This window comes from Mauremys reevesii, linkage group 25 (genome assembly GCF_016161935.1).
Source record: "Mauremys reevesii isolate NIE-2019 linkage group 25, ASM1616193v1, whole genome shotgun sequence".
NCBI classification, from domain to species: domain Eukaryota; kingdom Metazoa; phylum Chordata; order Testudines; family Geoemydidae; genus Mauremys; species Mauremys reevesii.
In genome coordinates, this window is record NC_052647.1 from 15,100,459 (window position 1) to 15,113,394 (window position 12,936).

At 65.1% G+C, this 12,936-nt stretch overlaps 1 protein-coding gene across 1 annotated transcript; it reads right to left on the minus strand.

Moving 5' to 3' along the window:
- Positions 1-797: 797 nt before the first annotated feature.
- DDX23 (DEAD-box helicase 23) lies at positions 798-10,020 on the minus strand. Its single transcript, XM_039514906.1, has 17 exons — positions 9,868-10,020; positions 9,127-9,320; positions 8,840-8,938; positions 8,079-8,178; positions 7,368-7,433; positions 6,915-7,053; positions 6,645-6,778; positions 6,198-6,310; positions 5,576-5,719; positions 5,104-5,329; positions 4,679-4,824; positions 4,348-4,525; positions 4,035-4,277; positions 3,595-3,746; positions 3,280-3,388; positions 2,229-2,403; positions 798-1,869 (listed from the first exon to the last, which is right to left on the minus strand). Exons 2-17 carry the CDS (start codon positions 9,318-9,320, stop codon positions 1,646-1,648), a joined length of 2,442 nt encoding a protein of 813 aa, XP_039370840.1. The 5' UTR covers positions 9,868-10,020; the 3' UTR covers positions 798-1,645.
- Positions 10,021-12,936: the final 2,916 nt, after the last annotated feature.

Below are 12,936 nucleotides of genomic sequence, written 5' to 3' on the forward strand. Positions count from 1 at the left end.
ACTGCCCTGACAACCTGTAGCCTGTTTAACAAAGAAGCGTTTGCAGTTTAGAGATGGTGTTTGTGTCTGCCAGCCAGGGCCAGAACCCCCCAGCCTGCGCTCACCACAGGGGGGAGGGGGGAGACAAGGGGCCGGGTGCCAGAACCCCCCAGCCTGCGCTCACCAAGGGGGGAGGGGGAACAAGGGGCCAGGCGCGAGAGCCCCCCAGCCTGCGCTCACCAAGGGGAGGGGGAGACAAGGGGCCGGGTGCCAGACCCCCCCAGCCTGTGCTCACCAAGGGGGGGGGGGGGAGACAAGGGGCCGGGCCCCAGAACCCCCCAGCCCGTGCTCACCAAGGGGGGGGGAGACAAGGGGCCAGGCCCCCAGCCTGCGCTCACCAAGGGGGGGGGGAGAAACAAGGGGCCGGGCGCCAGAACCCCCCAGCCCGTGCTCACCCAGGGGGGAGGGGGGAGACAAGGGGCCGGGCGCCAGAACCCCCCAGCCTGTGCTCACCAAGGGGGAACAAGGACTCTTTCCAACCCCCACCCCCGAAACCCATGGGGGGGTAAAGCTCTTTGCAGGTGGCCCTGGCAGCACAGGGGGTCCCACTCAAGCATCCAGCAGCTCCCCCAACTTCTACGGGCTTTGTGGGTCAGGGCCAGGGCTGGCCTGTCCTTCCCCCTGGGGGCAGAGGTGGAGAACCAGCGTAGGAGCTGGTTGAGACACAGCCCTGCCCTGCCCCCTTACCACATCAGGCCTGGCTCTCCCGGGCACCCCTCCAGCCGTGGGGGGCGCATGGCCAATGTTCTGCGCGCACACACGCTCTCGGCAGCTTTATTCCTGCTTTTCGCTTCAGAGTCAACAAGAATTTATACATAAAAAAGGGCCCAAGCGCCACGTCCCACTGGCTGATGGGAACACAGGAACACCCCCCACCCCCCAAAAGGACAGCAGGTGCCAGCAGAAGCTCCTGGGAGCTAGTAGGGGCCAGATCTCTCACACCCCCACCCCCACCGCTGTCCACATATCAGGTGAGAAGGGTTTGGCTTAACCCCTTAAAACAGTGGGTGGAGGGCTCTGCCCCTCGGGGCCAGGGTCCCCCCTGGGGAGAGGCAGCCTACGGGCACTGCTGAGCCCCACGGCCTTGGCCGCCTGCGAATGGTGAGAGTTGACGCTACAGGCTGGAGGAGGGAGGAGCTGGCTGGTCGCTGCTCAGTCCCAGCTTTTCTGCATAGGGACCGGCCCCTGACACTCTTCCTGGGAGTCAGGATTTGACGGGGATCAGGGGCCGGGCACAGCCCCACCCCGCGGGGGACCGGAGTACAGCCAGTCTAGTTTGGTCCTAGGTGTTCTCCTGGCAAGCGCTGCCCTCGGTGGGGCACCAGGACCCAGGCCGAGGGGCCTGGCTCTGGATTCAGGCTCTGTTTAAAGCTCAGGCCTGGGAACACAAGGACAGAGTTGCTGCCCCAAACGGGGGCTCTTCCTCCATCAGTCCCACCTCGACCGAGGGGCTGGGGGTCACAGACGACCTGCAGAGCTCCCCGCTGAAGGGGGAGGCTGGTTACAAAGGCCAGACAGCTCCTGGCACCCCAAGTCTGCTGGCTGGTGGTAGAAGGCAACCAGGTAGCCGGGACCCAGCTGTCGAAGCCCCGCGGCTCCCTGGGACTCACGCAAAGATGGTCTCCTCCCGTCTCTTCTTGGTGAGGATGGTGCCCGGCTTGTGCTGGGCATCGGGGTGGTTGGCCAGCTCCGGGGGACAGGACGACACCGGGCTCTCCAGGATGGCTTGCTTCAGGTCATAGAAGACTGTGGAGTCCTCCTTGGTCAGGAAGGTGATGGCCACTCCGCTCTTGCCGGCTCGGCCCGTGCGGCCAATACGGTGGATGTAATCTGCACAGAAGCACCATGGTCAGATGGTGATTTGCCACTGAAATGCAGCCACCTCTGGGGTGGGCCATGGCAGCTGCACAGCAGCAGCTTAGCCAACTGTTGGAATTCAGGCAGGATGTCCGGATTAATCAATTGCCAATTAATCAATCTATAACGACCCCCTGGTTTGTCTGCTCTGAAAGCTGGTGCATGCAGCAGCAGAGCACCCCTACCATGGGGTCAGCCCTGAGCCCCCCACCCTGCAGCTCCCTGTCGTTGCCCATCGAAGTGCTGAGCCAGGCGACCGCGCTTAGCTGGGGGGAGAGGGGTCTGCGCAGGCCTCTCTCGAGGCCAGCCCTGGCCCCCTGGCTGGGACTCACCTTCGATGTTCTTGGCCATGTCGTAGTTCACCACCATGGACACATCCTGGATGTCGATACCGCGCCCAGCCACGTCCGTGGCTACCAGAATGTCCTTGGCACCGGCCTTCAGGTTGGAGAGGGCAAATTCTCGCTGCTCCTGGCCTTTGCCACCGTGCAGGGTGCAGGCGTTGTACTGCGGGGGGGGAGGGGAGACAATAATGCAGGGCTGGGGCAGGAGCTGACCGCAGGGCCGCCCACGGGGCCAGCGGGAGGGAGGTGAGAATTCACCAGCAGGTTCCTGGAGGGCCTGGGTGACGGGGTGGATCACACGGTTCCCGTCAGGGTGCACCCAACTGCCCCCCAGGCTTGGAGCCTGCCAGCTGATTGCCTGTCTGCAGGGCAGGGCGGACGTCTCATCTGCAGCCCACCCGCCCGCAGGGCAGTGGGGGAAGGGGCTGGATGCAGGATCGGGCAGCACTAAGGAATGGGGGCCCTTCCCCCCGCAGCCCCCCCCCCCCCCCAGAGGTCCCAGGCTGGCGAGGCAGATTCTGGCAGAGGGACGCGGGAGTTGCCCCAGCAGGCTGGATCTGAGCCCGACCTGAGGGCTGCAGTGCAGGATCCTCCCACGGGGTGGCAGTAACTCACAGCGAGTTCAAAGCGACCAGGCCAAGCACGCCAGCAGCAGGAACCCCGGAGCCCTAGAGGGCTGGTCAGGCCTAGTTCTGAGTTCTGACCCAGACCCCTCCCCTCTGAACCCGAGTCAGTGCCGCCGCCTCCTGCCCATGGGGTTGGCATAGCGGCAGCGGCTGCGTACCCAGCACCTGCCACCCCCTGCCCCGTGGGGCCGTGCATGCTCCCGCCAGAGTGCATGCAATCCAGCCCCGCCGACCCGAGGGGTCTGGCTGTTTTCCCACCGAACTCGAACACTGCTCAGCGCGCCTGACCCACGGAGCAGCGCTGGGCTCCGCCAGACAGGCAGGGGCTGGGACTAGGGGCTCCAGGGGAGCCCCTCAGCCCTGCCCTGGCCCCGCAGGGTGGATATGGACACTCCTCAGGGGCTCACACGTACCCCCATCTTCTCCAGGGACTTAGCCAGCACGTCGCAGCCTTTCTTCTGGTTGACGAAGATGATGATGGGCGGGTCGAAGCCCTGCTCCAGTATGGCCAGCAGCTTCTTCCTGTTGGGGAGAGATGGAGAGGGGTGTGTCAGCAGGCAGGCCACGCTCAGGCCCCCACAGCCCCAGGCTGCCCTCCGAAGTGCCGTCCATTTCTTCAGCATGCTCCAGGCCAGCCCCTGCCAGAGCCACCCCGTAGGAACCCTGCCCGGCCCTCACCTGCAGCCCAGCTCCAGCGAGAGCCCCCCAGAGCCGGCCCACCCTCATACCTCTTCTCCCCCTCGGACATGAGGAAGACCTTCTGTTCCACACGCTCATGTGGCTTGCCGGCCGAGCCGATGTAGACCACTGCAGGGCGGCGCAGGTAGCTGCGGGCCAGGCGCTCCACCGCCGGGGGCATGGTGGCCGTGAACATCACAGTCTGCAAGAGAGGGCCCATGAGTGCAGCAGCTCCCGGGGCTCCCCTGCCGCCCCTCCCTCCAGGCCGCCCCTGGGCAGCCAGGGGGTGCGGGACCCAGCTAGGCAGGCCCAGGACACACTGGGACCCAGGGGAGAAAGGGCTGAATTGCCCCTCGACTGGCCTGTCTGTGCTCACCCAGCATCCACTTGGGGCCCAGGACCTCGCCCCCCACCTGGCTCCCAGCCCCATGTCTGTCCCCCTCCCCTTGGCCGCAGCGTCTCGGTGGGCCCTGGCCCTCGCCCTGCTGACCTGTCTGTACTTGTGCTTGCCCGACTCGAAGTTGGCCAGCATCTTCTCTGGGTCCTCGGCCTCGTCGGTGTCAGGCTTCTGGTTGGTGACGGGCATGTGCTCCAGGATCTTCTGCACGTCGGGCTCGAAGCCCATGTCGATCATCCTGTCCGCCTCGTCCAGCACCACGTAGGTGCAGCGGCTCAGCACCAGGTAGCGGTTCTCCAGCACATCAATGAGCCGCCCGGGCGTGGCGATGACAATCTGCAGGGGGTGGCAGGAGGGTCAGAGACCGCAGAGCCCAGCCCTCACCCCCCGCAGCCTCGGCACTCACCTCGCAGCCCATGCGCAGCCGGAAGCCCTGGTCCTCCCGGGAGATGCCCCCGATTACAGCCACTGTGCGGATACCCAGAGGCTTCCCGAACTTGATGGTCTCCTCCTCAATCTGCTGGGCCAGCTCACGGGTCGGGGCCAGGATGATGGCGTAGGGGCCCTGGTCCGACTCCTCGATCCTGCAGGCGACGGAGCACGTGTGGGACCATTTCCCCCATGAGCCAACCTTTCCCACACCCCGGGAAGCCCCTCTTGTCCCCCAGGCCTCCGGCGTACCAGGGCCAGCCACCCCTCCTCTGCTCGGGGAAGGCAGAGCAGAGAGTCGGCCTCACCTGTCGATCTTGGGCAGCGTCGTGATCCACACCAGCAGTGGGATCAGGAAGGCAGCCGTCTTGCCGCTGCCGGTCTCAGCCACGCCGATGATGTCGCGGTTCTGCAGGCCAATGGGGATGGCCTGGCGCTGGATGGGGGTGGGCTCCTGGATGGACGGAGAACAGAGACGCTTAGGACGGAGAAGGACCCCTGTGCCCAAGTCTGGCTTCACCAAGGAGAGATCAGGGAGCTGGGAACTGAATCCAGGAGACCTGGCTCCCTGTTCGCACTCCCGGCCCCCGCCAGAGACAAGAGTCCTAGGTCCGGATCCAGCTCCCACCACCAGGCCAAGCACCCACGAGAGCCTAGTTCAGATCTGGATTCCCATCTGCAAAGGACCAGTCACCCCTTGTCCCAGGAGGTGCGGGCAGGCCCCAGTTCTCACCTTGTAGCCACACTTGTCTATCACCTCCAGGATGTGGGGGGGCAGGGAGGAGTCCTTCCAGGAGCGGATGGGGTTGGGGATCTTGCCCCCCTTGGTGGTGATGCTGTAATCCTCGCGGAAGATACGCCAGTCCCTGTCCGTCATCTCGTCCAGCTTCTTCTGGGACCAGTGCCGATCGTCCCAGCGCTGCTTGGCCTCCTTCTTCCGCAGCTTGCGCAGCCGGGCCCTGGCACCAGGGAGGGCAGCAGTTCAGGTCTCACATCCTCTGCCAACCAGCCCAGAGACTACACGGCCCAGGATGCACTGGGCCACCCTAAGATCCACAGAGGCTCCACATCCCAGCATCCCGAGCCCTCCCTACACAACCCTAACCCAGCCCAGGATCCCCAGAGAAGGGGTAACCCAGCCCCAGCCGTGCCAGCTGGCCATTCCGTCCTGGCCCCTGAGCCCGACCCCACAGCGGGTCACTCACTCCTCCTGCTCCTTCTCCTCCAGCGTCCGCCTCTTCTCCATCAGGTCCCCGTAGAAGCGTGACTGCTCCCGCTTCTGCTGCTTCAGGTCGATGCCGGCGATGAAGCCCCTGCCCAGCAGCTGTACCTGGTGCCGCTCCTTGTACCTGTGGGAGAAGACAGAGCCTGCTGGCACGGGACCCCCTGGCCGATCTCAGCGCAGTGTTCCCCCCTCAGTGTCTCCTGGCAGACGGGGGCGCCACTCAGAGCAGGCTTAGGGGCCAGGTCTGGTCCCCATTACCCCAGTGCAGCTAGCCAACCTACTATTTCACACCCTTCCCTGGGACTGCTGCGTCCTGACCCCCACGCCCTGCACTAACCACTAGCCTGACTCCCCTCCTGGACCCAGGAGTTCTGACCCCCCAGCTCCAACCACTAGATCCCACTCCCCTCCCAGAATGGAGGGAAGAACCCAGGAGTCCTGGCTCTCTGTCTTCCCTGCTCTAGTAAACTACCCCCCAGTCCCAGACCTGCCAAATGATATGGACGGCCTCTGTGTGCTTCCATCTCCCCAGCACCGCCCCCTGCCTGCCCCCTACAGACTGGGGTCCAGCAGGGACTGTCCGGTCTGCCCCACCTACTCACAGTGGGTTGTAGTCGATGGACGTGTCCTCCGACGCGTCCCACTCAAAGACGAACTTTCGGTCATTCAAGTGCCGGGTGCGTCTGCGCTTCTTGATCCCGCCCAGGTACCGCTCCTGTGTGGGGAGCCCGGCCATCAGCCCCACCAGCCCCACCAGCCTCTCCAGCCCCACCAGCCTCTCCAGCCCCACCAGCCCCACCCCAGAAGAGAGTCTCAGTCTCACTGAACCCATGGAAAATGAGGCCTGGAAAAGGGGAGGGACTCATCTGAGGTCACAGAGCGAATCCAGAGGGAAGGGAACCCAGGAGTCCTGAATCCCAGCCTCACCCCTTGCTTCCCAGGGCCAGGACAGAAGCCAGGAGTCCTGGCCCCCCAGCTGCAGACTGCTCTTCCTGAGCACCACCTTTGCCATGGAGGGGGGGCCAAGGAGCCCCGGGCACAGCAGGTACCTTGATGGCATGCAGCTCCTTGCTCTTGTCCTTCTCCTCACGGATTTTCTGTCTCCCCTCCTCATCCTCGTTGCCGTTGGTCTCCCGTTCCATGCGTTCCCGACGTTCCCTGCGCTCGCGCTCCTGGGGGTCCTCTGGGGGGGGGGGGGGATGGACACAGGACATCACACACCCAGGGAGGGGGGAAGGGGTTTCCTTCCCAGCCTCACTTCCTTCACCCCAGCACCAGCCAGGGCTGCCCAGAGCGCGTTGGAGGAGAGAGGTACATACCCATCATCTTCCTCCCTAGATCCTGAAACTGCTTCCTCTTCTTCCTCTCATCCTCCAGCAGCCTCTGCCGCTCCTCCACCTCCTGCTGACGCCGCTTCAGCGCCTCGGCCTCCCGCTCCGCCTTGGACAGGAACTTGGGCTGGAGGGCAGAGGGGGCAGTGAGCATGGCCCTGGAACTGGCCCCAGAGCCGGGGCAGCGCAGGCCAGCACCCCCGCAGCCTGCCCTGGAAGGGGGGCTTGGACCCTTTGGGCCACTCTGGTGAGGCTGCCAGCCCTGGGGCATCACAGCCACCTTTGGGGGGCAATAGACCCACCAGGAATCAGGCTGAGAACCATCCGCTTGGTGCCCCAACCACCTCCAGACCCAAAGGGGAAAGGGGGCCACATCTGCCCTGCTGCAGCAGTGGGGGACGAGATGCCCCTACAATGGGGGTGGGGAGGACATATTCTCACCTTGGCCTCGGCCTCCTCTTCAGCTTTCTTCTTGGCCAGCAGCTCCTCCAGAGACAGAGGCTGGGCCTGGAAACACAGGGAGTTAACGTCCCCAGAGCCAACCCCCGTCCTCAGCCAGGATCGCTGGCACACCCTTCAGCCCAGCTGCAGCAAGCTGGGGGGAGGGCAGCAAGCGACCCCCCTGGAGCGTTGAAGTGCTCGGGGGTTCCCTGCACCAGCCTGGAATGCACCGTGCCCGTCCAAGACACCAGGAGACTGAGCCAGACACGAGGCTGTGATGGGACGGGGGGTGGGGACAGGGATTCAAGTCTGTTGCTGCACGTGCAGGGAACACGCCTCCTGACCCACAGCGGGGCAGCCCCTCCATAGGGGGCTCTGGGGAGACCTGCCCCGGATCCATGCTCAGCCCTGAGCTCCCAAGGAAGGCCCAGAGACGAGCAGCAGAAACGCTTGGGGGACAGGGACGGAATAGACAAGGTCGAGGGAGGACCCCAACTGCTACCGAAAGGGTGTGGGGGGGGGGGGGGGCTGGACCCAGGGAGGCAACCCAGAGGACGCACAGAGGGAGAGCGCAGAGGCTGAACATCAAGACCAACGAGACGCTGCAGCGGGGGCTGCCTGCCTGCTGCACGCTACAAGGAGCCAGCCCAGGCAGATACCCCCCACCACCACCACCCAGCACAGCTCCCGTGGCCCCTCAGCCCTTCCCACCTTCTCCTTCTTCAGCGCCGCATCCTCCTCCTCCTCCCCCCTCCGCGAGTCTCGCTCCCGCCGCGATTTGGAGTCTTTGCCTCGGCTCGGGGACAAGCTTCTGAGTGAGAGAAAAAATGGCCATGAGACAGGCTCCCAGCTCCACCCCCGGCTCGACACCTCCAATGTCCCCCCATCCAGCAGGGCTGGGGGCCACTAGCCCACGGATCCTGGCCCCACACTCGGCAATCACGGCAAGGGCTCTCGGGCCCCATGGCTCCCGCTTACTCCAAAACCCCCCAGCTTCCTCCTGGCGCAAGGCCACTCGGGCAGGGCTCTCCGCTGAGGAAGCTCTGGCCAGCTCCAGCCTTTGAGAGCAGGCCCTGCCAGGCAAAGCCCAGACGCAGCAGGAAGTGGGGCTGCTGGCTCCGCAGGGGACCTCGATCAGCACCCCACCTCGGAGGCAGGAGGAGTCGTGCTGCTGGAGCCGACATCTCCTGGAGAAGTGACACCAGAGCCCGTCCCCACTCACCATGGTTACGGGCTCCATGGCGTGACAGCAAGAACCCCAACATCCCCCCATATCCCAGCGCATGAAAGGACATTCTGCTGCCCCACATCCTCCAGCTCAGCAGGGTCAGTCGGCCTCTGCTCATTTCCAGTTTTAACCTGACGTACAGGGATGCCTGCGCAGTGCTGCTGTGTGGTGCTGCGCCCCAGAGGTGGCTGCACTCCCATGACACCGCAGGTGCAGGCAAGAGGAGTGGGGCGTGAGGGTTTACCTGGAGCGTTTCCTGTCCTTGTCCCGCCGGTGTCCATCTTTCTCCCGCTCGCGATCCTTCTTATTCCGCTCGCGCTCACGCTCTTTGTGTCTCCGCTCCCTGCGAGGGCAGAGCCCCAGGGAATCAGTTACAACCCAGCCTCACTCCACGAGCAGCCTCCCAAACCCCCTCCAAATCAGAGCCACACGGAGCCCCAGGCCCTGCCCCAAACCTGGCACCTTCCCCCCCACCCCCTTCTGGTGCAGCCGCATGCCCCCCAGCCCCCGGCCCGACCCAGGGGTTGTCACCTCTCTGCTGACTTGGACCTGGAGCGGGATCTGGACCGGCTGCCCCGCCTCCTCTCCCGGGACCGGTGCCGCTTCCTCTCCTTGGATGGGGAGCTCTTCCTGTCACGCTCTCTGTCCGGGGAGCGCGAGCGTTTCCTCTCCTCCTTGGGGGGCGACGGGTCCCGCTCCTTCTTGTCGGGCACTTCCCCGGCCATCTGAGGGGCAAGAAGAGCCATTAGCCGTGGGGGGGGACCAGCCCTTCCCTGGGCTCCTCAGGCCTGGCACGGCCCCCCGGCAAGACTCGCACAGGGCACAACATGGGGGGCTGGGAACCGGGCCCGGGGTCTTTCCCGGCTATGGCCTGGGAGAGCCGTGGGGGTTCACGGGGCGTGGACCCTTCTAATTTGGGGTTAACGGTAAACCCATTACCCCTCCCCCACCCCGGGGAGAGAACCCAGGAGTCCGGGCTCCCCTCCACCCCTGCCCCCCCCCCCGCCCCGGGGAGAGAACCCAGGAGTCCGGGCTCCCCTCCACCCCCCCGCCCCGGGGAGAGAACCCAGGAGTCCGGGCTCCCCTCCACCCCTGCCCCCCCCCCGCCCCGGGGAGAGAACCCAGGAGTCCGGGCTCCCCTCCGCCCCGGGGAGAGAACCCAGGAGTCCGGGCTCCCCTCCACCCTCCGCCCCAGGGACAGAACCCAGGAGTCCGGGCTCCCCTCCATCCTCCGCCCCGGGGAGAGAACCCAGGAGTCCGGGCCCCCCTCACCTCCCCGGTTCCTACTAGGCCTCACAGCCCCTGCGCAGCAGCCGCCATCTTAGCATCTCACGCCGGGCCCCGCGCAGAGCAGCGAACTATGTCGCACGGCATGCCGGGAAAGCGAGTCCGGCCCAATCCGGCCGGCAGCCGGCGTTTCCCCGCAGCAACTACAACTCCCAGCATGCACCGCTTGGCCTGCCAGTGGAATGCTGGGAAATGTAGTTCCCGTCCGTTGTCCAGGGGCTGAGTCCGAGACAGCGCCTCCTGCTGCCCCCATCCCACTACTGCCCTGCTGACCCTCCCCCAGCCTGCCCTGGTACTCCCGCCCCCACTGCTACCCCCATCCCACTACTGCCCCAGCCTGCCCTGCTGACCACCACCCCCAGCCTGCCCTGGTCCTCCCGCCCCCATTCCTGCCCCCCATCCCCCTACTGCCCCAGCCTGCCCTGGTGCTCCCGCCCCATTCCTGCCCCCATCCCACTACTGCCCCAGCCTGCCCTGGTGCTCCCACCCCATTCCTGCCCCCATCCCACTACTGCCCCAGCCTGCCCTGGTGCTCCCGCCCCCATTCCTGCCCCCCATCCCACTACTGCCCCCAGCCTGCCCTGGTGCTCCTGACCCCATTCCTGCCCCCCATCCCACTACTGCCCCCAGCCTGCCCTGGTGCTCCCGACCACATTGCTTCCCCCCTTCCCAATCCTTCCCCAGCCTGCCGTGGTGCTCCTGCCCCCATTCCTGCCCCCATCCCACTACTGCCCCAGCCTACCCTGCTGACCACCACCCTCAGCCTGCCCTGGTGCTCCCACCCCATTCCTGCCCCCCATCCCACAACTGCCCCAGCCTGCCCTGGTGCTCCTGACCCCATTGCTGCCCCCCATCCCACTACTGCCCCAGCCTGCCCTGGTGCTCACACCCCTGTTCCTGCCCCTCATCCCACTACTGCCCCAGCCTGCTCTGCTGACCCACCCCACCTAACCCTTCCGTGTAGCACCTCGAAGCCACCTTCTATGCCCACATTCTGCCTAGCAGCCCCTGCTGCTCGTCCCACGTGCGCAGTCCAGCTCTGCTGACACCAATCAGCCTCCATGCATTTGGCTCCCCGCTGCTCGGCCCTGCAGGAGGCACCGAGCCCTTTCCTCCCGGCTGGCAGCATGGCGCTCGGTGACGCTCCTCAACGTGGCAGCCGGAGCTGAGGCAGCCCCTTCGAGCCCATCCCCCAGCCAGGCCAGGGCTGGTCCCACCAACCTATGGCCCAGGGCTCCCAGCCCTCTCGAGCCAGCTGGCCCTGCAGCCCCAAAGCTTGCCCACAGAGGGGCATCCTCCGGCTATTGGCCCAACATGGCCTGTGGTTCAGAGCCTCAGCAGCAGCCCCCACCCTCCAGCTGGGCTAAGGAGAGGCTCCCCCACACCAGCCATTAGCCACCCACAGTCAGCTCCAGGGGCAATGGGACCCTTCCTAGGGCTGTCCCTGCCAAATCCCCAGTGCACCCCCCCCTTAGAATCGCTGTGAAGGAGGGGCAGGGCTGGGCTGAGGGAGCAGGCAGCTGTGGCGACCCCCACCTCCCTCCCGTCCTCTATGCCCCAGGAGAGTTGCTATAAGCCACGGAGCCCGGCTGGCTCTACCTAGCAGCCCCATGGCACTGACTGGAACCTGCTAGCAGCTCTTAGCACAGGGGTGCAGCAGCCCCCACACCCCCCTCCGCAACCTGGCAGACAGGTACTTTCATGGAGCTGTTCCTTTGGGTGAGGCCTTCCAGTGGCACCTGGCTGGGGCCAGCTCATCACATGAGCCGGCAGCCTTAGATCATCTCCTCTGCCCCCCACCCACCCAAGGCCGGAGACCACCCATTCCCACTGCCCTGAGCAGGCCCAAGGCATCCAGGTGGCACCTGAAGATGCCAAGAGACAGAGACTCCAGCCAGCCCTAGGTCCCCTGGCGAATGCCCCTCAAGACGCCTCTGTTCTAAGGGGAAGGGCCCAGGTTTAGCTTGGAGCCAGCCAGTGCATCCAGCTCTGCCCCAGGCCAGGCAAACGAACCTTTTCAGACCCTGCCGCTCCCTCCAGTGTGATCACCCCCCCTCTTGCTCCTCCGCTAAACAGAGCGGAGCTCAGCCCGCCTCAGGAGAGGGCCCTGCTGTCCCGGCAGGCGGGGGCTCTGGGGCCATCATGCCCACCCAGCAGGTACGAGGGCAAAGGGCAGCAGCTGTTTCACCAAAGCATGAAACATGCTCCACCCCTTGAAACTAATCCCAGTGTCACATCCCCATCCGGGCCAGGGGGAGAGCATGAAGCAGGGGGTCTGTGCGCACCCACCCCAGGCTCCTGTACTTTCCTTGAAGCCACATCTCAGCTTGTCTCTGCCCCCAGGGGATCTAGCCTGTCCTCCCCATATGCCTGGGGCTGGACTTTGCCCTGAGAGTCCCACTGCTGGGATGGTGACTCACTTGCCTGGGGTGTCAGCCAGGGTGGAGTGTGCAGCCAGACATGGCTCAGCTGCTTGCTCACCCAGGCAGAGATGGGAAGTGGGTGTCACCACAGCCCTGCTGGAGGTGACATGGCTTGGGAGGGAGACTGCTGCTCCTCAGAGCCCCCTGGATCCCCACAGTGGGGACTAGTGGGTAGTAAGGGGCTGGAAGCCAGAGCACCTGGAGTTCTGTTCCTAGCTCTGCTAGTCTGCACACAAGCTAGGGCAGGTCCCTGTCCCCTTAGTGACTGTGGCTGGGGAAGGAGCTGGCACTTATGCAGCTAAATCATTAGTTATACCAGATGTGTGTGTGTGGGGGGGGTGTTTTCAACCTGACGCTCCAGACACCCCAGGAGCCCCTGCCGCACAGCTGAGCCATTCCATTCTCCATAATAAATAAGCTTTTTAATAACACTGAACACTGAACACCACTTGCCACCCCCTCCCACCCCCAGAGAAGTCTATAAGCCAGTTGCCTCCTTCCCCCCCCGCCAGACAGGTGAAGGTGGAGCCATCCCCAGGCTGGGAGGCAGGTAACGGCAAGGTTGGAAGCAGCTGGCTCTGGAGACAAGCAGCAGATGGAGGGGATGTGGCACAGCCAGACACCAGGTGGG

Excerpts from the sequence above, each read along its gene's own strand:
- DDX23 (XM_039514906.1), bottom strand. The coding sequence starts at position 9,320 with ATGGCCGGGGAAGTGCCCGACAAGAAGGAGCGGGACCCGTCGCCCCCC. Across the intron at positions 8,939-9,126 it reads AGGTCCAAGTCAGCAGAGAG|GGAGCGGAGACACAAAGAGC; the intron begins GTGACAACCCCT and ends CTGCCCTCGCAG. Across the intron at positions 8,179-8,839 it reads AAGGACAGGAAACGCTCCAG|AAGCTTGTCCCCGAGCCGAG; the intron begins GTAAACCCTCAC and ends TCTCTCACTCAG.